The following is a 27,435-nucleotide window of genomic DNA, read 5'->3' as shown; positions in this document are numbered from 1 at the left end:
GAGTAAACAAGATATACATTTTAGTATCTTTTTAAATCATTTTTTAAATATCTGAAATAAAAATTAAATCCTTGTTTGAAAGAAGATACATCATGCTCTCAAAGGGCTAGGCCTGCCCTTGGACTATTGAAACAGATTTGGTTAAAAATAAATAAATAAATAGGGAGGTACTGTGTTGAGGAAGAGAAATAAAAGAGAAATATGAGTTCAGTTTGGCTGACGTGCCACTTGATGTAATGTGTCCGTTCCTTATATTATAATAAAAATGTAGGAGAACCCAGAATACTCTTACACTATACACTTTTTGCTATATGATAATAAACGAAATTTATTTGTGTTAAAATAGAAAAAAATAAAGAAATTGATATGTGGAATATTTCGATTACCCGAGCATGTCTTGAACGCAACACTGGGTGCAATGGCTCCGCCTCCTACTCCTTGGAAGACCTCCAACCAAAGAGGCTACTGGGAAAGGGATGCCTTCCCGAGAGGGCACGTTGGCGAACCCCGGATACTAGTGCATCTGTTTTGAGGTGAGTGATAGACGGCTTTATTAGTCTCATTACGTTTGAATTATCCATTTTATCTTAATAACTTACGCCACTATAGCACTGGTGCTAGTTTAAGTTGTAATAATAATTTCGAAAACAAAATACACAACGGCGAAGGCGTGCTGATGTTGACGCACCGCGCAGATCATGGCTTCAACCGAGATACAAAGACAAGCCCCTGGGAAGCAAGCATGTCTTCGAAAATCCATTGACTTTGTACCTGACGAGAGAGCTCTAAACATTAAAATGTAGGACTGGTCTATCTAAATGCTTTCTATAAACTTAATTGTGTTTGCCATTTCGCCTACACACGGATTGTGACAGCAGCCCTCCCTCTGCTAAGTTACTGTGCGAGTTGACGTGACTTGGTTGGTGTTTCATTTATTTCCCTGAATGTGTTCCCGAAAGATAACACGTCAAGGTTACAGGTTTTGGTGTAATATTTAGTGGCTTGCCATTTCTAATGAACTAATTATACTATGAACTAATTATACTGGGAGGGCGGGGGGGTTGAATTATATATATAATATTTGGTTTTTTTATTCACTGGACATTCTATATACTACGGTTAACACTTTTTTCTTAATTTATGTCCACAAATAAACTCTAATCTCCCCAAATTAACTCGAATCTCTCCTGGCCATCCAATTTGGTGACGCAACCTTCTCTCTGCTGCCGCCCGACACACCTCACCTTCCCACCCAACTGCTCAACACCTTCCACTCTTTCAAATCTTTATCAAAGACCAACCCGTTCCGCCTCGCGTTCTTTTTTACTCATAATATTTATTTTTCTCTGTGATGCCTAAATGTTCTTTTGGAGTCTGAGAAAAGAAGAAGGATCAGTGACTTACAACTGGCAAAATATCCCTTAATTAGATATGGTTATACAATTGTTTAACCTTCAGTAGGCATACAGGACCCACAAAACTAGGTATTAAGCTGCATATGAACAACTATGATGACAGGAACTGAAAGAATGCTCATAATTTATAGTATTCTTATGGCCAAATTGATGCCTTGTTTACTTCTAGGGGATTAAATGCCTGCCTTTGAATGCATTCCTTCCTATCTTATCAAAAGGTGTTCCGTCCTGTATTTATCTATAGCGCTCCTGTTAGTGCTGCTGATTAACGATGACTCTAAGTCACTCATCGTTGAGTGGTAATGAGTGTTGCGTGTAATGAGTGTAACTATTGCAGGTTTTTGCAATCAGACGATGCATTTTACTATTTAAAAACATTGACTATATTCCCATAAGAACATGTTGCATCCTGTGTGATGCAACTGTGTTGCATGTTTGTGCTCTCGGGCACTCTTCTTAATGAAGTGCTTTATACTTTGTTGTGTAGTGCTATTAAAGACACTGAGGAAGCTGCTGTACCGGCATTTAGGTTTCATTGCTTCTACCATCAAGCACTACACTGTAGCCCTTTGTCATATACAACTCCAATTCAGTTACACCACAATGCACCTGTTTCTCAGTTCAGCAGCTGTTACGTTTACTGCGGCCTAAGAACCCATATTGAGCAAATTGTATTTTACTGCATCTCAAATGCATTTAACCTACCCAGGTCAGACGCAGACCACCTCAACTTATCATAAAATAAAAATAACATATCAACCGATGAATAATTTTGTGCTACGTGTAGAGTCCACCTATTTATATTGTTCTATCAAAATGAATCAACCGGATATACATTTAGGTTTTGGTAGTCTGCTGTGCAGCACCCATGACCTCTGGCAGTTTACCTCTTGGTCTCTGTGAGAGTTCAACAGTGTGAAGCCGCGTCACTACCTCCACCACCGCAGTCCGAGTGCATCCCTGGAGCAGGGTATGGATCTCACGAGCTACACTGTTTGGCATTCTTTCCTAGTATGCCAACCCACGTTTTCCACTCACAGCTGCATACCAGAGCATTTTATTTTGGTTGCCCAGGAAGTGCTTTAAATGCTAAGTCCTCATAAAACCTTAAATGGTGTTGCATTTTTTTTCCATTTGGATATTGTAGTTCTTTCCATTTGGCATGTTTCTGTTTGGGTACTGACCCATTTCCACTGGGATTGTTTATCTAATGTTGTGTTTGCCTGTAAAGATGACATGGCAGCCACCTATCCTGGCCCATGGTGGTTTTGTACCCACATAGTGCTTGGTGCAGTGGCACTGACTCACTAGACTAAATAACTACACAGCCTTCCAAACAATGACCCAACTCATTGCTCACTGTTGGTGATCACTCATCGTCTCCTATCCAAAGTGTTTGAATCTAATGACATCAAGCAGTCCTAGTAGCCACCGTGCATGACCTGACACGTTCACAATGAAAAGGTGGCTGACAGGCATTGTATGTGAGAAGAGGAAGAAATAGGAGCTGTCAGATTACTATTTCCACAATGCCCTAACCTCCCGGCATGCATGCAAGACGCCAAATCAAAAATGTAAGTTCCTTTTGGCTTTAGCTCAGGTAAGGTATCTGTACCCAAAAAATAGACTAAATCTATTCTGAGAAGTAGGGCATTGTATAGCTGCATCCATCTGCTTAGCAGCTTCCACAGTTCCTTCCTGAATTGGAGCTCATGGTCTTCTCCTGGTTGTAGAATAGCCTGCATTACTAAGGAATTTGCAGCAGAATCCTCCTCTGGCCTTGCATATCCAGACATGCATGGAGGAGGTGGTGGGCGGGCTGGTTCTGCTATGTTTTAGCATAACCCTTTAAGTTCATGGGAACCTTGGGGTATTTTGCCTTGAAGAGATGTGGGTGACAGAAGCCGTTTTGTCAGTGTATCACACAAGAGCCTTTTTACTTGTTTGATTTTGCATGCTTTTGGGATGACGGTTGCTTGTGGTGTTCTTGGCGGTTTATTTTTAGACTGAGAATTTGAGCCACTGAGATGTAAATGGCTTGTTTGGTTTCAGTGTGTCCTACAGTACCAATGTGTTTTATTCAAATAAACAGTCAGTCAGTCATGAACATTTTTCCAGTTGTGCTTCTTACTTAAAAAAAACGGTTTCAAACTGGTATCTTTTGTTGAATTTCAAATTCAAGACAGTTAAGCTCTTTGAAACATCAAATATGATCAATTTAAATATGCAAGACCTCAATATCTGAACTTCCCTTAAAATTAAATGTGTCATTTAGATATGGAGGCCGATTGCTATCTATAATTCAAATAAAGAGTGGTACTTGTGTATGGTCCACAACTGACTTTTAGAACGCCAAAAAAGAGGAAGTTGGTTAAATTCCTATTGGTACATAAGAAAATGTTTTTCTATGAAGTTGGTTAAATTCCTATTACTAAACAAGAAGTTATTTTTCTTAAGTTATGCACATACATTTTACTGGATAGACGAAACATAATGGTAGCTGGAAAGCTACCATTACAATGAAGCTACCTGGACAATAAATGGCTACCCTTGTTCTAGCTGTCTCCAAATTCTTGGAATGTTCCAGAATGGCCAAATTGTTTTTGAAAAGTCTCCTTCATGGAACACCTGTACCCCAGCTGCACTTGATCTACCTTCCTTTAAGCCAACATGGTTTCCATTGGATGCTCAACAATGGATCCATACTAATGTTAATAATTGCTTAATGCACAATATATTAACATTGATGGGTGTACTTGTTGTTGTTTCCATAAAATAATCTACCAGTGGTATTTGCATTACAATGTTCTTCTCCATTTGCTTGTCTGAAGTGTTCATCTACAGGTTTACTTGGCACCTTCTGTACAACTTGCTTTCTTGAAAGTTGATCATTGACACTATGGAAAACAATGCATGGGTTTAGAAAATGATCAATCAGCAACAAATAATCCATCATTCAATGGATTTATCATGCATCAATTACATAAGGTTTTTTGTGGCAGAGGAAATGCTCAATCAAACTGAAAAAATGTCCATCTCCTTCATGTTTTTTTTTTCCCAGGAACACCAGAGATTATTTATGCACACAAAATGGAATACTCTCCTCTGCGAAGGTGACACGGTTTTCCTATGGATTCGGCCTACTCTGGAATGAGGACCTTTATCTTCTGCAGCTTGACCGCACCGAAGACTACTTCTTCTGTCAGCACACAATAGTAAGAGCCTTAAACATTTACTGACAAAAACAACTTTGGGAGGACACTGCTTGAGTTCCACTAAACACACACACATTGTTAGCGTTTTATGTCATTCATATCATTTCAATTTGAAACAGATGGATTCGAATTTAACGGGGGAAAATTTGGCAGCATACCATGAAGCTGTTATCACTATTTAAAGGCAATACATGTAATAACGTATGAATATAGCAATTTTATAAAACAAATAATATAGAGTTTAATTTTGGCCATATTAGACATGCAAAGGTTTCTTCATCAATTAGAATCGTGCTGAAATTTCAGAGCCTGCTATGGGGGATTGCCCATGGGTTTTAATTGGCATGTGAATGGTAGGAGAGGCTTTGGGATAGGTTACGATAGGCTCCTCCCTCACACATCTGCCCCTGGGATAGGCTCCTCCCCCACACATCTGCCCCTGGGATAGGCTCCTCCCCCACACATCTGCCCCTGGGATAGGCTCCTCCCCCACACATCTGCCCCTGGGATAGGCTCCTCCCTCACACATCTGCCCCTGGGATCGTCCCCAGAACCCAGTGACCCCCTCCCCCTACACCCCTTCCGCCCTAACCTGACATTGAGATAACCGAAATAATCAGGAGGAAAGAAGAAGAATTAATTCTTGATATCCTGAAATACAGTCCCACCCAATCATTGTCAACCATATTGTCCGCACATCCTGACTCTTTGTTGTTGTTATTCATAGCTTAAGGATCTAGATTTGGGGGACATCTGCTGTCTAAAATACTTCACTGGCTCTTCCCATCACTGGGGAGAGCGTGTATTAAAATCCTCTGACCAAATTAGCATATTTCAATCTCTTTAGGTGACATGGTAGAGTAAAGCTTCTAGCAGCTAGAGATAAATAGAACTGGCCATAATGGGCCTTCTCTTAGCCCATCCCCAGCCTTTTAAAGCCATTTGAAGAGAGTCGGTGGGGGTAACATAAAGGCCCTTTTTCCCTTCCATTATAATTATGCCTCAACACACTTGCACGGGTGGTGGGGTAGGTCTCTTGAGGATATGTGGCTAAACTCTGGTGACACACTGTCTGGGAGGTAAAAACATGAACACATTCACATGAACTCTCACACACACACACACAAAGGGAAACAAACAGTTTCCCGTGTCTCATTATGAAATGACCAAATGTTATGTAATGCGGTCGTGACTCTTCGTAGATTTGAGCGTGAGTCAGTGCTGTGATCTTGTCAGTAGAGTTGAGGGAGAGGATCTCCATCTCGCACTGCTTGCTCATGCAGTTAGACGTGAGCGGTGCCGCAAACTGCCCCCTCATGGCTTTGGTTCCAATGCAGGCTAACAGACCCAGCTAGGCTGCAATGGTAGTTCTGATGGAGTATACTGAATACACTATAGTTTCTACATTTGTATATATTTATTTAAGATTTTTTTTAAGTTTTGAATTGGAGAATTTGCCGTAAATTAATTTCATAATGTCTGTCCGTGTATTGATGGGAATGGTTAATGATTCTAAATGTTCATTGTGTACCAAGCAAACATGCCCTCATGTACCCAATCTGCCTGCGGTGCTGCTGTAGAGAGCTTTACTGTTGTCGGTCAACACGGGGAGCAACTCAAGTCCCAACTGACAACGGCGTATGATAATAAAGATGGAGAGGATGATCATCCTTTGTCATCCGTAGTGCAGACACCAAGTGATGATGTCATAGATGTAATCATATCCCCTGTCAGGTAGAACAGAGTCTTGCTCTCACTCTCACGTGTGTGTGTGTCTCTCTCGCTGTGGTGATGGACTGTGGTCTGCAGGTCTGCCCACCTTCATAAGCAGCACACTGTGTCCATTAGCTAAACCTCTGCCTATTTCATTATCTAAGTGGCTGGGTGTGGTTTGCGCTGCAGCAGTCCCATGGGGCACTTGCCCAAGGCCTCCCTTCCTACCCTCCCCCTCCGTTGTCCTCCAATCTGGTAGCCTGCACCATGCTTGATGATTGACTACCCCCCCCCCCTCCCTGGGCTGTCTGAGTATACTGAGTTTGTTTTGACTTTTTGATGAATTATGAAAGCACAGGCTTCTGTCTGCTGAAGCTCAACTGTTTGCTTGAAGCCAGTCCTCTGATATAGTGAGGATAGGGGTGGGTTTGTGTTTGTGTGTGTGTGTGTGTGTGTGCGTGTGCGCGTGCGCATGTGTGTGTCGTGCGCAGAGGTGCTGTAATCGTTTCTTGCCGTGGAAACGAGGCTGCCCTGGGTGTCAGATTTCCCCCCCAGCCCCCCACTCGTGCTGATATCCCACAGCCTCCACTGTTGAACTGATCTATAAACCTTCGCCAATTGCTCCCATCCCCCTGCCCGGGACCCCGCTGCAACCCAGACACTGCGTAATGGACCGGCCCAGGCTGGTCTTCACTGGGCCCAGGCTGGTCTTCACTGGGCCCAGGCTGGTCTTCACTGGGCCCCTTCCCTGGAAAGGCTCTTTCAGATTGGTAGGACTAGAGGGATCGAGGCTTCGGTCTCAGAGAAAGGGATGAGCAGGAAGGACTTAAAAAGCGACTACTTTTGTGCTGTGTTGTGATTGGGTTAACGCTGGCAGGGTTATGTGGTTCTGCTGCTATGTTGAATAACAGTATAGTCCTATTGGACATGGAAGTGTACTACTGGTTCAGCTATTCAACCAAACCAATGTGAACGGCAGTGTCGTTGTATGCGCTGTGCAGTTGGTGTGTCTGTTCAGCGTAGAGGGGCCTTTCTCATTCTACATTCTTGTCTATTCTTGTGTGTGACGCGTCATCAAGGATCAAATACTTTCCCAAATCACAAGCATGCATTTTTTGGAGAACGGTTACAATTCCCGGAATTGTTCTTGACTCGCCCATTTTACCAAGAACGCATCAGTTGGTAACTTGTGTAAACATAGAAGCACAGATATCCCAGCATTCATTTCGGCATTCAAGCAGCAGAGCAGATCAACAAGGGACATTTTTGTACAATTTTGTAAAAAATACACACATGCTTAAGGGTTCAAAAGGATTGTGTTGTTGTTTTTGTTGTTGGACTCGAGGGACCCAGGGCCCTGGATAAGAGCACAGAAGTCTGCCACGGTATGCTTTTTGGAGTCTTGGTTGATTATGTTTGAGGCTGTTATGTTATGACGTGCGTTAATGCACAGCTGACTTTGTACCCGGGAATACTGATGAAACTATTTATTCATCACCCGAATATAGTCGTATATCAATCCCTGGCACTGGGGATGGGGACTGGGGACTGCCATTTTGTTACAGCTATTTTTTATCAGGTACAATGATGTGTTGAATATTAGAGATTCAAGGTGCCTCAGCCGGTGTTTCAACACATGAAACATTTAGTCATGAGCAACATAGACTTTATGTATGCTTTTGATGAAACTGTACTTCAGGAGTTATTTGTGTTATTTGACCTGAAATTGGACAATGGGCAGTTGTTTTTTAAATGACCAGAAAGCTAGCACCCATACAAGGTGTCTTTGATCAGTGATTCATGGAAACTAAAAGCTAGGTGGAAAATACATTGATACCAAGGCATGGGAAATCAATGTTCTGGGCTCTGAATAGTTTTGCAAGGTTGCTGTCTTTTTCAAAGAACACCATTCCTGGATTTGCTGAAAACAAGGGCCCTTTAAGCAAGCCCCTGGCTCTCGTGTGTGTGTGTGTGTGTGTGTGTGTGTGTGTGTGTGTGTGTGTGTGTGTGTGTGTGTGTGTGTGTGTGTGTGTGTGTGTGTGTGTGTGTGTGTGTGTGTGTGTGTGTGTGTGTGTGTGTGTGTGCACAGATAGCTGCATGCTATCTCGCTTTTCAAACCACAAGAAAACAATGTCCTTGCTTGCTTTGACCCTATAAGTGGTAAACAGAATCCTACAGAAAATACTGAAATACACACATCACATGTGTGTTCACAGAAATTGTAGGCTAATGTGGTTGGAAAACTAAAATGTAACCACTCATTGCTACAACCCTGTTGCAGCAAAAAGAAATGAACAAACCCACCACGGTTCGTTAACAGCTCTTCTCCTTTCCAGAACCCACGCCATGTCATCACAGGAGGGGGAGGAGCCACCTCCATACAGCAGCCAACCAGACAGCCGTCTGAAGAGCAAGAAGCCGCCCAGCCTGGTCATAGCCATCCCTCCAGATGAGGACCAGCCAGAGGTCCGTGTCGACGACGCCTTGAGACAGGTAGCTTGGCCCCCTGTTGACCTTTGACCTTGACCTGCTTACTGTTGGCAGTGACACTGAGTTCAAGGGCACATCCACAGGAGCACAACTCACCATATGCAAAGGACAATGTAGAACAAATGGGGACACGTATAGTGTGATTGTCCAGTACTCGCAGACAACAACAAGAGTCCCTCTTGTTTCTATACACATGACTGTGCTGGGCCCCTCTGGAATTTAGGACAGCTAAATAGCGGTCCAGTTTGTGGGCACAAGGCCCATTAACATATACCCAGAATCCCTTTATCCCACGGAGCGAAAAGGCCCTCGGCCGTCTCCTACCTTGTGTAGGGTCCCCGCTTGGCACCGTAATGGGCCCACAGCCTATAATAAAAATACACCTGCTAATGGTACAGTCACCTCAGGCCTGGGTGAGACATGAGTGTCTCCGTATTAGATGACAACAAACCATTAGCGACAGTAGACAATACCTGGAATGTGCACATGTCAGAATGTAGTAATTTATTCTGTATACACTGAAGTGTGCCCCCTCCCTTTTTAAATTTATATTGCTTATTAAATAGTTGTACGATGAAAGATTGTGTGTGTGTGTGTGTGTGTGTGTGTGTGTGTGTGTGTGTGTGTGTGTGTGTGTGTGTGTGTGTGTGTGTGTGTGTGTGTGTGTGTGTGTGTGTGTGTGTGTGTGTGTGTGTTTTTTAATTCCCCTGCAGTATAATTTCTCACGCCGTTCAGATAAGGAACGCTGTGGTGAATGATAACGAGAAGAGCCTGATTATTTGTGGAAGGAAGTTCAATATCCTGTCCACATGTGACAACGCATGCAAAAAGACCTTCCTGTCATGGTTCCACAACATTCGGATAAAATGCCAGCTCCTGTCCTCTCTGATGTCTCCCAGCCCCTCCGACCCTCTCTGAAGAAGGATGTGAGCCAGGGGGCCAGCCCTAGAACCGGCAGTGCCAGTGGCCCCGGGGATGGGGACCCGCCTGGGAGGAGGGCCACCTTCACCAGACAAACCTCCCTCTCAAAGAGCATCAGCAGGTGAGCAGAGCGCGCAGCACGCTCTGTTGATGGAGGTTAAATTCAGCTTTTCAAGATTCAAGAGATTGTATTTGTGCATATGTATGTATAGTGAAGTGTTGCATCATACGCCGAGGCAGTGCACAATGCAAGTACAAGAAATAAAAAAATAAAAAAACGAAGCTATAAACAAAATAAGAGATCAAATATAGCAAAATGTAAAAAATAATATACAAAAAGGTTAAAGGTGTTCAAGTGAACATACTTAAAATGGCAGTAGTCCAAGGTATAGTCCTTCAAGTGTATATTAAACCTTGGTCAAGGCTGTGATAGAAGAAACTTTTCCTCAGCCTCTCGTTGATGATTTGTTGCAGTGCAGGTGCTTGCCCGATCAAAGCCACACCAACAGTTCATTGCTTCGGTGGTGCTTGTCCATTACTTTCCTCGTAGCTCTGCTTACAAGACTCCCATTGTGTACGCACTGCAGGGTGGGGAGCGCCGTACCCGTAGTGCCCTAAGCCGATCGCACAGTCCTCTGCAGGGCTGTCCTGTCCTGAGAGGAGCCAGGTGGTTCAGCCCCCCCCGCCCAATGCTCCCAGTGCTGCCGCAAAGGACATATCAGAACTTCCTGTTAGAATGTCCTCAGATGTCCAGGATACCACTATCTTGCCTTGGCTGTCACGGTGTCATTATGTGTAGTCCCTTTCCTTGGTTTTATGCACACCAAGGTACATAGAGCTGCTCACCGTCTCCACTGAAGCCCTGCCAATTTCCAGAGTGGCGTAAGAGCTCCTGGCACAGTCCACCATCAGGTCCTTGGTTTTGCCGGCATTAAGAGGAGACATTGCTGACTCGCCGCCACTGCGTCAAGCCCGCCTCCTCCCCCAAATGGCACCTCGTGTTCACTCGAGATCCGGCCCACAGCAACTTTGATGTCAGAGTTTTACCCACACATCTACCTAAACATTTACCCAACACACAAGCCTCTGAGACCTCTCTTTAAGACATTCTACAATCTCATTCGTGATTATAAACTCCATCCCTGTTCTTACGCCCCACCCACCATGTCTGAATTCCTACTTTGAGCATAAAGATAGACGGGTTCATGAAACCAACCAGCCAAAGACATCCCAAGAGACTACTTCACTTGCAGCCCTATCACAGATGCACTGTAAACCCGACATTCCCCGGTTTATACCCAGAGGGGCTGTGTGTGTGAGCACACATGTCAGAATCAAGTTGGCTGTGTTGCTGACGTTGCTATCCTGCGACTGCGGTGCGTGTAGCAGCGTCCTACTCTTCCTCTTCTCGTCTGTATTTTGTAATCCAACTTCTTTCTACTTTCCAATCTTCTGTTGATATCGGGGATACGTCTTAATAAATGCAGTATTGATATCACAGAGTCCCTCCCTAAATGTAGGTACAGTATTTGACTTCTTTGTCACGGATGGATCGAGGAAAAGGGTTATGTGATCATTGCCACTTTTAATATGGTAAATATAGGCCTATATATTTAAAGCAATATAGGGCAACATATTGGAAGTAGGGATAAATGATCCGTACTTCCTATATGTAGGCCTATATAACTATTTATATTGTTTACATGGACGTGAGTGTGTTACATGGTGTGCCTGCCTGGGGGTTCCCCTTCGTCATGGAGATCACCACGTTTTAACTATGAAGAACACCTCTATCAACGTCCAATTTGCTGTTGTATTTTGTAGATCAGTTGGACAATCAAACGCCAATTTCTTTGCTTCTTAAACTCACTGTCTCATTGAAGAGAGAGCATAGTTTGAGATACTCAAGAACAATAAAGCACAGCAGTTAAAAATAACTACAACCGAAGGAGGGCTTATTAATCTGCTAGCACGTAGGCTGGTGAATAAGTAAGGCGAGGATAAGGTGAACTTAATTGTTTTGAGTCCATTTATTAGGTTTCCTATAAGGCAATGTGTACTGATGAGTTTAAGGCTATCGGGAACAGGTTCAAAGCAGTTTAATAATTTGACCCCTGCCATACGGGCTGTCAATGCACTGACCAGAGTGCCGCCCCAAGCAAGAGTTTTGGTGTGTTATTTAAATGATCATAGAACCGGCTGTAATGTCGTAGTTTAATGAATGTTATAATTCTCTCTCTCGCTGTGCACAGGGGCACGGCCCAGTGGTTCGGCGTGGGCGATGACTGTGAGACCAAGCAGCAGGTGTGGCATAGAAAGAGCCTGCGCCACTGCAGCCAGCGCTACGGCAAGCTGAAGGCCCAGTACCGGGAGCCCGACCACACGGCCAGCATGGACCAGGGCCTGGATTCACCCCAGGCACACAAGATGCCCAAGGTCCGCCCCATTCCCTCCTCACACATCCATCAGGATTCAAAACCGAATCTAACTTCAGCCGCACTCGGAGGCTATGGTCACCTGACAACGCATTACACCGTCCAATGACATTTTAAGAAAGAAGAAGACTTAGGCGTTTATAGCCTTTGCTGCCATAATCATAGTTGAAGACGTAGGGTTTAAATACATGGTGAAAGTAAAGATGTACAGCATTAAAAGTTTTAAAGTGAAACGATACAACAGCAGCCTATAAAGTAAGTACCAAACATACTGTTATAAACAGGTGGAGAAATCCTGTCGCGACCGAGGTAAAACATCTCTCCGTCCCCCTCCAGATTGTGGATCCTCTGGCCCGGGGGCGGGCCTTCCGGTACCCAGAGGAGGTGGACGGTCGGGGGCCCCGGACCCCTCACGCCCCCCAGGGAGGGCCGGTCACCCCGGGGGTCACCTCCCTGTCCTCCTTCACCAGCCAGCGCTCGGGCTACGGCCGGCTGCCGCGCCGCAAGAGGGAGTCGGTGGCTCGGCTGAGCATCCGGGTCGCCTCCAACGTGCTGCGGGTAGGTGACCCCCCCCCACAGAACCAACAACCCTGAGATTAGTAGATGGGTCTGCATCCTAGGCTCCCTCTCCAGGTTAAACACATGCTATCACATGCTATCACTTATTCTCTTCAGACAAAGCATTGATGCCACACACCTGTCCTCCCCTTGTTGAAGAGCGGTGTCAAATGGGCGCCAGCAGCCCTGCCCCTGAACGAGGAGGAATCTGAAATCTGTTTTATGTGTGTCAGGGACGTAACGGTCTGGCCGGCTCCCACTCCGGACGCAGTTACCCCAGGAGGAGCTTTGTGAGGCCCAGCTGGATGGACGAGGACATGGTGGACTCGCGTGCAGACACCTCCGAGTCCCTCTTCTTCAGCAAGGTCAGTCCCTCGCCCTTGCAGTCCCTTTCCCCTCTCATTCCCTCACCCTCTCACCTGTCGGACTCCACCCTCTCACCGGTCAGTCTCTCACCCTCTCATTGTTATCATGGGTTTCATTCATGGATGCGTTCAGAGTTTGTTTACCATCTATTCGCCAGCAATCCTTAGTGTTACAGACGGCAAAGGAAATTGTTACTGACTTATTGTTTGAAATATTTCACACTCTCTCTCATGCCCGGTCTCCCCCTCCTTCTCGGTCTCTCTCTCCTGCTCGTTCTCTCTCTCCTGTCTCTCCCTCCAGCATGACGCCCACGAGGAGCAGTACTCCATGGCAGACGACGTGTTTGAGTCCCCCCCCATGTCCGCCCACGGCTACGACGAGCAGCCCGACTCCCTACTCAGATCCAGCCTGTGAGTAGGAGCGGCTACTCTCACGTTCTTTATTTTCTTGTTGTCTTGTTTAGAAAGACCATCAAGTTTCCCTGCTGCAGATCAGACTGACTCTGCTCCTGTTGAAACCCACTTTTAAACCCCAACGAGTGGATGGACCAATCAGTGCTAGGGGGCGGGAGTTGTAGTTTATAATGAAGCAAGGAGTCAAGAACAATGGCAAGCCCCGAAGACGTTGTAGCAATGGGATAAAATTGAAATAGAGCAAATATCAATGTTAAAATATTTACAGATATGTGCACAGAATTATTTTCTCGGGGAGATGCGTTTGTGAACTCTTACTATGAAGGACTTTTTGATTTTAATTTATTATTGCAGACTGTGTCCTTATGACATTTCATCCGTTGGTCTTCCTCACTTGTACCCGTAAGAACATTCATCAGCCCTTCTTTCTGGTTCACTAACTCGGATCCCTTTACTTTATCTCCGTCTCTCTCTCTCTCCCACCTCCCTGCACCAGCAAGGACATAACAAAGATATCCCGGACGCCCAGGACTCCCCGCACGCCAGTGACGGAGAAGATCCACCCTCGCCGCGGGCGGCGCATCGCCTCCCAGGTCAAACACTTCGCCTTCGACAAGCAGAAGCGGCAGTTCGGCATGGGCGTGGTCGGCAAGTGGCTGAACCGCAACTACCGCCGCAGTATCAGCAGCAACGTGCAGAAGCAGCTGGACGACTTCCACAGCCACAGGTCAGAGGGACAAACTGCAAACTGCTGGCCAGCACAAGAACACATCCCTCCACTTCCACATGCTAGACAGCCCAATGTCATATGCCTCCACTTCCACATGGTAGCCACCTCAATGACAGCCGCGTTTGCATCTATAATGGAATGGCTAGTATGCATGATTTACGTTCTCAACAGTCCAAGATACTGCCACATCAATTCACCCTTTTGTTGTGCCCGTTGTTACCCATCAACACACTGCGCACGTGCGAACATGCACACGTTTGATCTCCCACCTTTGACCTTCAGCGTAGCTATTTCATATCTTTAATTTTGGAAGACAAGTTTCAATGTGAATCTTAAATCCTCTGGACACGCAGTAACAGTACATGAACTCCAGATTGATGAAATCAAGCATAACCCTGTGATGCTTGGACCCCCCAGGCCTTACTTCACCTACTGGATCACGTTTGTCCACGTAGTGATCACACTGCTGGCCTGCGGTACGTACGGCTTTGCCCCCATCGGCTTTGCACAGCACTCCACTACTGACCTGGTGAGTTAAACCTGTTCTCTGTTGTTATTGGAGCTCTGGTCAAATACTTTTGATGTTCCCTCGCTCTCTCTCTCTCTTATTCGCTCCCTCTTTTATTCGCTCCCTCTTTTGTTTGCTCCCTCTCTCTGTAGCTCTCTCTCTCGATCGATATTTACTCTATATCTTTACTCTCTCTGTCTCTCCCTCTGTCTCTGTCTTTCTGTCTCTGGTATGCCCTCCATCTAACTTAGTTATTTATCAGCAGTGGTCTTAATTCTGTTAAGATCCTCTTAAATACCAGAACCACTCTGGCTCTCTGCTCAGGAGTAAAGCCAATAAAGTCAATAAAATCAAGTACATTTTATTTGTATAGCCCTTTATTTAGTTTCTGTCTCAAATGGATTGCAGACCATATATATTCATGCCACCCCTTAAGTCAATCCCCCCAAAGGGCATGAAAAAACAACCTTAATTAACAAGGAAGAAACCTTGAGAAGGAAAAAGTGGCAGATGTCCCTGCTTCCAGGGATGGTTAGTAAATTATAAAGTTATAAAAAGATTGTCGAAGTGATGATAAAGTGATCCAGTGTATATACTGTTTTTAATTCTAATGGTATCTATCGCCCCCTGCAGGTGCTCAAGAACAAGGGCATCTACGAGAGCGTGAAGTATGTCCAACAGGAGAACTTCTGGATCGGACCTGGTTCTGTGAGTGTTCTGTTTAGCACACAGGATGTAGTTATTTCATACACATAGCCATTCTATACTACTTCTGAACCTACAACAAAAAACAGAGGCCATCTGTCTCGCCTGGTACAATTCTAAATGGTTAAAGCTGCACAGTTGCATCGTGTCTGGTATTAATTTACGTTCCAGGCAAAGTTTCCCAGTTTGCCGTTCCACAACCAGCCGTTCTCTCCTGCGTTACAGGAAGACCTGATCCACCTCGGGGCCAAGTTTGCGCCGTGCATCCGCCAGGACAAGCAGATCGTGGCGCTGATCCAGAGAGCCAAGGACCTGGAGAGGAAGTCTGGCTGCTGCGTGCAGAATGACAACTCTGGCTGTGTGCAGACGGGCCGGGGCGCCTGCTCGGTATGTCTGATTGGACGGTCTGACGGGACCGTCTGATTGGACCGTCTGACGGGACCGTCTGATTGGGCCAATGAGACAGTCAAATCAGACGGTCCTATCAGACGGTCCTACTTCAGGCTGAAGGCTTCAGGCTGAAGGCTCGGTGGTTAGCGCTGCTTCCCAGCAGGATGGTCCTGGGTTCAAGCATCTGTTTTTTGTTGAGTTTACACGTTACTCCTCCGTGTGCATTCAGGTGTACTGTCCCCCTGCCTCCATAGACATGTGGGCTACCTGGCAACACTTAGCAGTCCATTCAAATATTTCTTCATGTGAGCTGGTTAGCTTCTCGATGGTGTTAACCAGGTTGAATGTTATAAAGACTTGCGGTTGGTCTCCTACGCTTTTTCTTCAGTGAAAACCATATATTGGGGATTGTAGATTTGGGGATTGTCAATTGCCTATTTGATGGTAGAGGGCTGTCAGACTAATATGATTGATGTCTTGAATAGTCCACTGACGGACAATAATACAATCGTACAGGTATTGCTGTTGTTTATGCATAATACATATCAAAAGGTTGGCCACAAATACTACATGGCCTATTAATGCTACAACAGGAGGGAAAGCTCTGCTCCTGAAAGACCAATGGGATTTGAATCAGCACCTTGAGTGCTCGTTTCATTGGTTAGTATTGATGTAACATCATATGCGGATGGCTTTTGGTTTCAAAGAGATTTATACAAACGTTTCACTCAAATAGATCTACATGAAAAAGTTATTGTTGTCCGCTTGTACTAATGGTGTGTGTGTGTGTGTGTGTGTGTGTGTGTGTGTGTGTGTGTGTGTGTGTGTGCATAGGAGACACTAGCCACCTTTGTGAAATGGAAGAACGAGCATGTGGATAGCATCCGCTCATCAGGATCCGTTTGTCATCAGGACCCCAGGTAACCCAATCAGAACAACCGCCTCAGCTTGAACTTGCCTACCACAAGTACCACTGCATCCTGTTAACATCTCTGCATGCTTACGTCAGCACACACCCGTCAGCTCTGACTGAGACACCGAACAAGATGTGTGAAATGTTCCATGCAGGATAGTTCTGCTATTATTATTATCCGCCATTATATCATTGTTTTTTTTTGGTTTTTGGTTTTTCTGGGTACAGAGTATGTGAGGAGCCCGCCTCTGCCGAACCGCACATCTGGCCTGATGACATCACAAAGTGGCCGGTGAGAAAAGCTTTGATCATTTTTAATAAATGAACAAACACACACGCATAAGACACGTATAAGCCTGGTATTGATATTGTGAGCAGCGTTTAGTTCTCCTTATCGTCCGCCCAGCATGTGGTGGCTCCAGGCTGACCAGCGTATTCCCCCCCCCCCCCCCCCCCCCCGTTCCAGCTGTGCACATTCCCTCAGAAGTGGAACCAAACAGGCTACAGGCACATGGACTGTAAGCTAAAGGGACGGCCGTGCTGCATAGGAACCAAGGGCGGGTAAGATCTCTCTGTGTGTGTGTGGGTGTGGGTTTTGGTGTGGGTGTGGTTGGTCGGCAGTAGCTCGGGAGGTAGAGTGGGTTGACTGGTAACCGGAAGGTTGCTAGTTCGATCCCTGGCTCCTCCTGAGTGTCGAGGAGTCCCTGAGCAAGACGCCTCTCCCTAACTGCTCCTGACGAGCTGGCTGTCACCCTGGGTGGTTGACTCCGCCGTCGGTGTGTGAATGAATGGTTGTAAGTCGCTTTGGATAAAAATGTCAGCAAAATGTAAAAGTGTGTGTGTGTGTGTTGTTTGGCTGTAATGACCTGCTTTCACCTGCAGGTGTGAGATCACCACCCGGGAGTACTGCACCTTCATGCATGGCTACTTCCACGAAGAGGCCACCCTCTGCTCCCAGGTGTGTGTGGGTGTGTGGGTGGTTTGGTCTTGACGGTTCTATCCATCATTGTCATTTGTAACAATTCCTCAGATACTGTACATTTTTTCCAAAGTGCATACTGTAACTGTACTTGAATTATTGGTTGAACTATTCAGCCAGCAGTCTGATGACTGTCGTGTGTGTGTGTGTGTGCAGGTTCACTGTCTGGCCGATGTGTGCGGCCTGCTTCCCTTCCTCAACCCCGACGTGCCGGACCAGTTCTATCGCCTCTGGCTCTCCCTCTTCCTCCACGCTGGGTATGCACCCGAAAACTACACACACACATGCACACTCTATTGCCGCTTTTCCACCGCCAGTACCAGCTCGACTCGACTCGACTCGCCACGCCTTTTTTGCGTTTCCATTGGCAAAAAAAGTACCCGGTACCTAGTACCGGGTACTTTTTTTTAGTACTACCTCCGTCGAGGTTCCAAGCAAGCGGAGTAGGTACTTTTGTGTGACGTAAACAGGCTGCTGGTAACTGATTGGCCAGCGGCTGTAAATGGGAATAATCATTCAAAGTTAAATTGTGTCCGGCGTGGTTGTAGTCCACGAACCCGCTCCCGAGGGGGACACTGATCAGCGTTTCGCCGTGTGTGTCGCTCCTTTCCCGGGGCTAGAGTAAGGCTGTGCGTGGTTGTGTGTGTCCGGCGTGGTTGTGTGTGTCCGGCGTGGCTGGAGTCCACGGACCGGCTCCGGAGGATCAGCGTTTCGCTGTTTCGTTTTAGTGTCGTTCCTTTCCCAGGGCTCGAGTTTTGCCTCCATCAACATTACCGTATGACAACAATAGACGCGCAGTCATTGTGTTTTTTATTTTATTTTATTTCCCATCATAACCTTTCCCGGGAATCAGGAAATAGTCTTGATCAGATTCAGATTTCCCGGGAATCGTGTCTCCCGTGTTTAAAACCTAATGACGACCCGCCCATGGTGGAGATGTTCTTTTTTACGACCCGCCCACATTGAAGAGGTACTTTTTTAGATGGAAACGCGCCTGGAGTCGAGGCGAGTTGAGTCGAGTCGAGCTGATACTGTCGGTGGAAAAGCGGCATATTTGCCTGAATGTATTTCTATGTGAGGACTATTATGAGTTAATACAATAGCTTCTCGTCGTCAGTATGCAACACAGGAGCAGCTTTGGCTGTCACAAACCTACAGACATCTGCTGTGTGTGGCGCTGCTTGACGGGTACTTTTTTGAGTGGCATCATGACTTTCTGCCAGGGCAGGGAGTCTTACGGTTGTGCTATGTGCTGACATTTTTTTATCCAGTTCTGTGTGTGTGTGTGTGTGTGTGTGTGTGTGTGTGTGTGTGTGTGTGTGTGTGTGTGTGTGTGTGTGTGTGTGTGTGTGTGTGTGTGTGTGTGTGTGTGTGTGTGTGTGTGTTTTAAATTGCGTAAATATATTTAAGGTTTAAACTTCATAGAATTAATATTACTCTTAACTATTCAGTATTGTAACTCAGACATGTCTCCTACAAATGAGCCAGAAGAAGAAAACTATGGAAGCTTTTTAATCCATGCTTGGTTTTAATACAGGAAGAGATGAAGGCCCAAGTGTTAGGAGGAACGACCAGACCAACACCAGAGACCTGGTGAACCAAGGTCACCTTGTGTTGGTTTGGCTTTAGGTATTTCAGAGGTTGCAAGAGAAGAACTGTGTAAAGGTTGTGCTATTCCATTTCTAATGTCCTCTTTTTTGTGTGTGTGGGTGTGGGTGCGTGCTTGTGTGTGCTTAGGCTGTTGCATTGTCTGGTGTCTGTGGTTTTCCAGATGACCATCCTGAGAGACGTGGAGAAGCTGGCTGGCTGGGTCAGAATTTCCATCATCTACATATTCAGTGGAATCACTGGAAACCTGGCCTCGGCACTGTTCCTGCCCTACAGAGCTGAGGTACAGCACGCACACATGAAATGTTTTCGAAGCGCACACAGCGACTCATCTCATGCACAGATCTCTGCGATGCTGGGCTCTTCTCTATTGCGGTGAACACATCATGAGCATCCAATTTACATTCTCTGGACAATAGTTTCGGCATTCCGAATATAGCCAGCCTACAGACAACAGGTCAGCACTTTGAACTCCACCATGGAAACATATTCAGGTTTAGAAATGGAAATAGCTGTTCTGCTACATTGTCATGTTTCAATGTTGAGGTAAAGTTATAATCCGATTTATGTGCTTTTAGAGGTCAGCGTCAGTTTCAATTGTTTGAACTTTAAGCACAACCTCAAGTTGAAAGATCTGAGCTGTCTGCTGCGCCCGGGGTAGTATGAAAGCTGGGTTGGGCTTCAACTTCTTCACTCGTCGCAACACGCAATGCCAACGCTGACGCTAGCTCTTAAATGTAACACTTCAGAGTTGTTCAGGTGTCAGCACTAAATCTTGTGAGAGTGGGCTTGTTTTACACTTTATAAAAGAAACAAAAACTGCCTCTTTGGAGGGATGAGCACATTGGTGACTCACTGGCTTTCCACATCAACGTAGAAAAAGCTTTTGTTTTTCTAGATGTGTTCCGCATGTATTCCATGTTCAAATATTTTCAGTTTGTCCCTCAAACATATGATTACAGATCTTTGACTGTTTAACCAGTTTAGATTAGTCTTTTACAATGTCATATAAATAGACTGATCTTTCATTAATCATTATTATATTATTACCTATTTGAATTGGGAACCAATTGACAACAAGGTAAAAGCCATTGTCTGGGTTGATTCAACTGTAGCCTAGGTCCCTTCCTGGGCTGTTTTGTGGGTGTCCTATCTCTGCTCAGCTCATGTTTCCCAGAAGGAGGGCGCTACTGCACCGCGATGACTGGAACTCACCCCACTTTCTCCGCCACTCCTTCAACCACTCAATGAGTCTCTTTAACAACAACAATAAAGGGTGGGGGTCACTGGTCAAGCCTCATAAAGAGTGGATTATCCCTTTACCGCTAAAGAGACCCCCCATTGCTTGGCCATTGGCAATTGAAGTGGCAGAGATGAGATGAAAATCTAATTTGATGTTGTTTATCAAAAAAATATATTATCTTGTGTCAATGCTTCTGTGTGAGGGGTGCTCCTTGCACAAGAACACAATGAAATGAGTGTCCTTCCTTGCACATCATAACATGTGTCAAACACATGAAAGGAAATAACACTGAGCAGCTGCCATCCTTGCTGGCTGACATGCGTAGTGACCCTTGCACGTGAGATTACCAGGAGCTTAACTGCTCTTAGTTCAAGAATCTGCAATTGTGAGGGTTTCTGCTACCTAGGTGCACCAAACCAGATTGCAGCATTCCTGAATGGTGAATCAGAATTAGAAATATTTTTTGCCAAGTCAATTTTCACATACAAGGAAAGTAACTTAAAGAGGGTTGATTGTATGCAACACATTTTGTTGAAATGGTAGCAAACTTTTAGTGAAGCTTGAATTACAAAAAAAAGTCTGCCAGTGTGAGTGAGATAGGTGTGTGGGGGCCACAGAGCCTGGTATTTTCAGTCAGACTCGATCCCTGTTATCATTATCCTTGTGACATGATGCAATCTACTGACAGCTTGGCCCTCTGCCGCAAGCCTGGCCTAGTGCCTCCAATAGGCTCGGACATTGTGCTAATCTCACACCTTAAGTGTCTGAAGCAAGGCTAACGTTAGACATCCCCAGGCGACAAGTGTTCCTGGTTCAAGGACATTTGTCAAAGGACAGCTTTAAACAAGCCCCCGTAAGCCCCATGTTATGGCAGGCATCCTTGAAACCATTAAGTGCTGTCTTTACAAGGGAATGAATGAGAAAAATATAAATGTTTACACCTCCATATAAAAACATGTCGTTGAATGAACCCACCGTGGAAGATTGCTCACTGACAGTGGAACATTGCTGATGTCAGACCCTTACCCTAACTTGTAGTTAACCTTCAAGGTAACTAGACTCTGTGTTCAGACACGATTTAAAATGTTACGTAGTTGCAGTGGCCCTAATGCTGAAGCTTTTTGTGGATGGATGGTGGAGAAGACCTTGATGCCCCTTCAAGCCTCAAAAAGCTGATTGATTAACATGTAGATCATGAAACTAATAATTTCTGAAGTAATATCAGTACAAAGTCTGATTGATAACAAAAGTCTCTCAATACTCCCTCTGTTCCTCCAGGTGGGCCCGGCCGGGTCTCAGTTTGGCCTCCTGGCTTGCCTCTTTGTCGAGCTTTTCCAGGGCTGGCAGATGCTGGAGAAGCCGTGGAAGGCCTTCCTCAAGCTACTAGGCATTGTCCTGTTCCTCTTCTTCTGTGGCCTGCTGCCATGGATCGACAACATCGCCCACATCTTCGGCTTCATCAGCGGACTCCTTCTCTCCTTCGCCTTCCTGCCCTACGTGACCTTTGGCACATTCGACAAGTACCGAAAGCGTATTTTGATCGCCTTGTCGCTGCTGGTCTACCTAGGGCTCTTCTCGTCGCTTATCGTCTGGTTCTATATCTACCCCATTAACTGGCACTGGCTGGAGCACCTCACGTGCCTGCCTTTCACCAACACCTTCTGTGAGAAGTACGACATAGACCACGACATAGAGCACGTGGTGACCTAGAGGCGCGTCAGGCCGGGAGATGGTCCTCAAGTACTGGTGGAAAGCTAGTGCTTAAATCCTGAGTGGGCCAATGATTTCCCAAGTGGATGGCGCTGGAGTTTGGATGAGCATTTCTGTTGTATTTGTGCATCGCCTTCGGCCCTTCAGAGAACATGGATACGGTACATGGATGGGATGGTTGAATAATGCCATGATGTCTGTCTTCCTGGACCTCAACTCTCAGCCCTCTCTCCACCCTTGTAAAACCTCAACTTGTGTCAACCCCAACCTGCTTTCCCATATTCTATTCACAAACCGGTCATCACAGCTAATGCCATTATCAGAGGTTTGCTGGAAGTTTGAAGAACACGAGAGATGTAAAGTAAGAAGACATGGCTATATTTTTGTTATTTTTGCTAATTACTAGACGAGTAAGGGTCCGTACCACTGGATTTTTGGCATTATCTCAGTAGATGAGATGTGTTCAGCATTTGTAATTGGTTGCATCACAATCATAACCCTTGGAAGAAGCTCAATGTTGATATTGAAATGTATTCTCACTTGAAATGTATGGAAACATAGAAGTCAAGAAGTTCCGTTAAAAAAAATGCCTCAAAATCTAAACATAGGATGTACGAGGGCATCCTCGTCGGTGTTTTTCCTTTTCACAACTTGACATCTTTGACACTCCATAACGTCTCATAATCTGCAGAATTTCAGTTATTCATACCTAACCAATTAGTGCACTAAGCCTTGGTGATAAGTTATAAGTAGTAGCAAACTCTGCAGGAATTCTATCAAAAGCCACTTGCTGCCTTACAATAACAATGACCTTTTACAAAGAGAAGGCTGGCAGCCAGTTCTCCACAGATCACATCCATATGTTTTGAGGCATTTGAGCCGTTTTACCCACTGTTCTTGTGCATGTTGTATCTGTACCTGGTCCATCTTTTAAACCTCATTTATTGTGTTTCACTTGTGTGTACACTAGTGTTTACAGCGCCACTACTGGCATTTTGATTGTTCAAATGTCATTCTTGCATTCTTGTCTGAACCACAATTTAGGCATGTATTCAGATTATTTCACCAAAGTCTTTTTTCAGGAATACCACAACAAATCTCTTCTTTTATTCGGGGGAAACTATTATCAATGTGCCTGGTTAGATGAACCCTAAAATGCAATGGGTTTTTCCTGAGCCTTCTTTACTTATAACATACTTTTACTTTGAATCTTTAGCTCTCTTTTCTGAGACAAAAAAAACAACCAAGCTACCCTGTATGGCTTTACCCTTCTTTCTCCCACGTCTGTTGGCCAATTTATGCATCAACTAAAAGGGATTATTTGTTATTTACATTTTATGTAACTCTTGTGAGTAATATGCTTTAAAACTTGGAAAAACCAACAGGAAATGATACCTTATTTGGTTGTAGTTGTTTCTGTGGTGTGATCTTATTAGAGTCAACTATGTTTGAAAAATCCTGGTTAATGACATCTGAAGAGGGGAAAAACTAAAGATGAAGACTGTTTGGATAAGTGCATGCTTTGTTGCATCATGTTATTTTAAGAATGGATAAAAAAAATCAATTAATAATCAGACATTTTTTGGGGAAAAATACTTTCACAGCCTAGTGCCTTTCTACAAAGTGGAAGTCTTGAATTACAAAAAGTTATGTCTGAAAGTTCTTCTGTTCACAACTTCCTCAGCTGCATCTCCGGACCAAAGTCTTTTCTTCGTTTTTCATGCAATTGGACCTTTAAGCACCAATGTCCAGGGCACGGTTATATTCTGAGTTTCACTTTTAAATGAAATACTGTAAAGAAAAAAAAAAGAAAAGAAGGCTGTTCAAAATAAATTTTATAACCAAACATATTTGTGTAAAATGTGAACAATAAATAAGACTCACCAGAAGGAAAATCTTTCTTCAGTATTAAAATAATCGAATGTGGTTATTTAATTTTATTTTTGTCCATTTAACATTGTCAGTTTAAGACAAATGTGATTGTCCACAATGTACATTGAAAAGAGAAGTACTATGAAAATACATTTTCTAATATGGTAATCACAATCAAATGTAGGCCTACCACTGAGGTCCTCTATATAATATACAGTCTGTACAGCGATACATTTGTACATGTTTTTCAGAAGGTGAGATCAACAATCGCACTTTGCTGGGCGTTGTTCTTCTGTGTTGACAGTACTTGAAGAGCCGTTAGAAACGGATTTGCATGATTTAGATAATCTGGAGGTGTTTTCAACTGTCAAGAGTCAGCCATCGGGAATTTAACCGGCTATCTTGGAACCATTCCGATATTGTCCATTACCATGCATTTTTTTTTTTTTCAAACCTCAACGTTGTAAAGCTGCTAAATCGCTGCCCTTTAAAAAATGAATAAATGGGATGGTCCTGATCAACTCGACATCAAATATCTACTTTAGCTTATTGCCAAGCAGAGAGCAAAAGTTAAAGAAAAACTAACTCCATATTACACATAGGCCTATAGGTCTAGGCCTACACCTTATCCTTTTGAAAAATAATTCACCATAAAACATTTGCATTTTGTCGTCTTATTTCCAGGATTAAAATAAATATATAGAACAAAACATTAATAAATTGATCATAAAGTGAAAAATAAAGACATTTGAAAAATCTAAATTTTCTCTGTGTGGGCTTTGTTTCTGATTGGATTTTACATCGATGGGGGGGGGGGGGGGGGGGAGGTGCGAACGCGTCTCGCCTTTTTTTTGCCGTGAGAAATTGGATGTGTGGCGTGTGAGCGTGTGTAAACAGGCAAAAGCGTGTGTCACACGGTGAAACCGTGAGAGTTGGCAACTCTGTATTTACACCCTGTTTGAGTGCTGCCCTCCTCGGCTCATACAAAAGGTAAAAAGGTGCCTGCTCCTCAGCCTCCGCCACGTCCTCAAACGAGGACGAGGAAATAAACCGCCAGATCATCTCCCAGACACGAGTGCAGTGTCAATCCCACCTGTGTCCTCTTTTCTTTCTTTTTTTAAACACAATTTTTCTAACTGCCGCTGTTGCGCTGCATGAAGGCGTGTCCCTTGACGGGGTAAAACATCTCGGTGAAGGTGAGGAGGCCCACTGTGATGTCACTTGGACCCTGTTCCTTCTGGAAGAAGGGCACCAGGAAGTCCTCGCACTGTGCACATGAGCAGGGCGAGGCGCACGGAAGGCAGGCAGCGGAGGTAGCCTACTGCAAGTAGCGCCACATCAGGATGGAGCCATTGCCATGCTGGCGGCAGGTGCGGTGCACGGCCAGCAGGGGGACGTGCGGCTTGTGCAGCTCAGGGCGTCCTATAGACAAAAAATATACTTAAATGCTACCCATTAAGGAATAACTCATGGTGACGATTTACACAGAACTCTATAGGAAATAAAATCGCCAAAAATTATTTGGGGAGAAAATTAATAAAATTATCGTAAATAATGTATGTGCGTTCTATTTGGCACTGTAAAGTTGAACATTAAAAGGGTGCAAATACTCACAATTTTGTGAGAAACACGGGCCTGTGCTTAATTTGACTGTTGGCTAATTTCTCCCGTCAAAATAAGCACAACGCCAGGGGAGGGTCAGAGCATAGCTCTAGGTGAATCCCAAATCTTCAATACATTCTTCCTGGAGCTGATGACATTTTGGTGTTTATGGATTCTCTTTGGATGGGTGGATCTATATCATTAGGGAAACATAATTCCTGAAAGCGTAAACACTCAATATTACTGATTAGTGATGGAAATTATATTATTGAAAGGCCTAGGGACACCATGCATGCGATTCAATACGTGCTTTATAATTGAAAAGTGTTTTACCTGCCAGAGCGGAAAGGTCTACTGGCCAAGCAATTGCTTTTATATGCAAGGGGTTAGTTTTGGACCCTCCATGCATGGGATGCCTAAGCATTTTGTTTATCACTTTAAAATAATACAATGATGCTGATAACATTCAGGCACAAATCATTTCATGTTTGAAATAAGATTACATTGATCACGTTTATTCCCTCTCGAATTTCTGTCACTTGTGACAGACAATCAAGTTTTTCTTATTTTATCTTATCTTATCTCAAATAGTGTGTGCGGGAGCGTGTGGCGCCGGTCCTGCGAGCCGGGAGAGCAGAGGCCATGCGTATAGCACCTGAAACCGACATCTCGTCCCTAACTATTTAGGGACGAGATATTTAAATTCTGTTAACGTTTCTTGTTTATGTAGGTCCTACCCTCCTTCGAATTTTCTCCGAAAAAAGTCTTCCTTGGGTTATTTATTTCTTTCGTACGAATTCGTATTATTATGTTTTTTTCTGTCCCAGTATTTTCTTTGCGTTTCTTCCTATATGGGTCATGTTTCCAGGCAAGGTGGTCGAAATGCAAGCGCTGCATCATTGCAGTCTACTTATACCCTCGGGTCTTAGTTGATCGTAATCCCAGAGCAGGTTGCTGATCGACCCCCTTCTCCATTCGTGTGTGAATACGCGGAACAATAAGCATAGCGGATTTGACACAGTGACACACAATATCATCTTCTGAATTATAGGACGACGCAACAAAGCATGCACTTATCCACCAAACACACAGTCGTTTTTAGTTTTTCCCTCCTCAGATGTCATTAACCAGGATTTTCAAACATAGGCCCCTTTGACTCTAATAACCGTACACAACAGAAACACGAATGCAAAAATAGATAGCTTGATAGAATAACAAAGGTTTTTGGGCAGTTTTTAGAGATGTCCCATAAAATACAGATTGCATGATCATGAAAGAAAGTCAGGCTTCTGAGATTAAATCAAACCTATAGCCTACCTAAACCCATATGTTTTTGCCATAATCCTTAAACTGCTGGGTCAATATTGTGTGTCTAAGTAGCTCAACAATGCTACCTATCTGGGAAATAAGTAGGCTAATGGAAATCAGTGGACAGCCTACACTCCGTTAAAAAGTGTTTGTCCCTCTGCTCAAGTGATGAATTTGAAATACGTCTCTCTCTCTCTCTAGATATACTGTTCATCGATTTTTGACTAATCCTTGAGGAAAAAATACCTACCCACTTTTTTATACTTACTTTAATCACTGAAATAGTTTATTTCCCGAGCTTTGCCCTACACTTATTTCCAGACATGCATAAATTGATAGAT

At 44.4% G+C, this 27,435-nt stretch overlaps 1 protein-coding gene across 1 annotated transcript; it reads left to right on the top strand.

Annotated features, from left to right (window-relative positions):
* Positions 1-471: 471 nt before the first annotated feature.
* Positions 472-23,711, top strand: LOC311341192 (inactive rhomboid protein 2-like). Its single transcript, XM_084466081.1, has 19 exons — positions 472-533; positions 4,477-4,630; positions 8,680-8,836; positions 9,733-9,875; positions 12,007-12,190; positions 12,526-12,747; positions 12,981-13,112; positions 13,414-13,523; positions 14,023-14,253; positions 14,674-14,785; positions 15,398-15,472; positions 15,695-15,856; positions 16,694-16,779; positions 17,001-17,064; positions 17,239-17,333; positions 17,655-17,730; positions 17,908-18,008; positions 19,489-19,642; positions 21,881-23,711. The coding sequence occupies exons 3-19, from the start codon at positions 8,690-8,692 to the stop codon at positions 22,310-22,312; spliced, it is 2,526 nt and encodes an 841-aa protein (XP_084322207.1). The 5' UTR covers positions 472-533; positions 4,477-4,630; positions 8,680-8,689; the 3' UTR covers positions 22,313-23,711.
* Positions 23,712-27,435: the final 3,724 nt, after the last annotated feature.

The sequence above is a fragment of the Micromesistius poutassou genome, assembly GCF_964030765.1.
Source record: "Micromesistius poutassou genome assembly, chromosome: 3".
Classification (NCBI taxonomy): domain Eukaryota; kingdom Metazoa; phylum Chordata; class Actinopteri; order Gadiformes; family Gadidae; genus Micromesistius; species Micromesistius poutassou.
This window is presented reverse-complemented; position numbering and strand designations above follow the sequence as displayed.

Bases quoted from the DNA above. Each gene is read 5' to 3' on its own strand.
- LOC311341192 (XM_084466081.1), top strand. From the start codon at position 8,690: ATGTCATCACAGGAGGGGGAGGAGCCACCTCCATACAGCAGCCAACCA. The intron at 15,473-15,694 runs GTGAGTGTTCTG...CCTGCGTTACAG, and splicing joins TCTGGATCGGACCTGGTTCT to GAAGACCTGATCCACCTCGG. The intron at 16,780-17,000 runs GTAACCCAATCA...TTCTGGGTACAG, and splicing joins GTTTGTCATCAGGACCCCAG to AGTATGTGAGGAGCCCGCCT.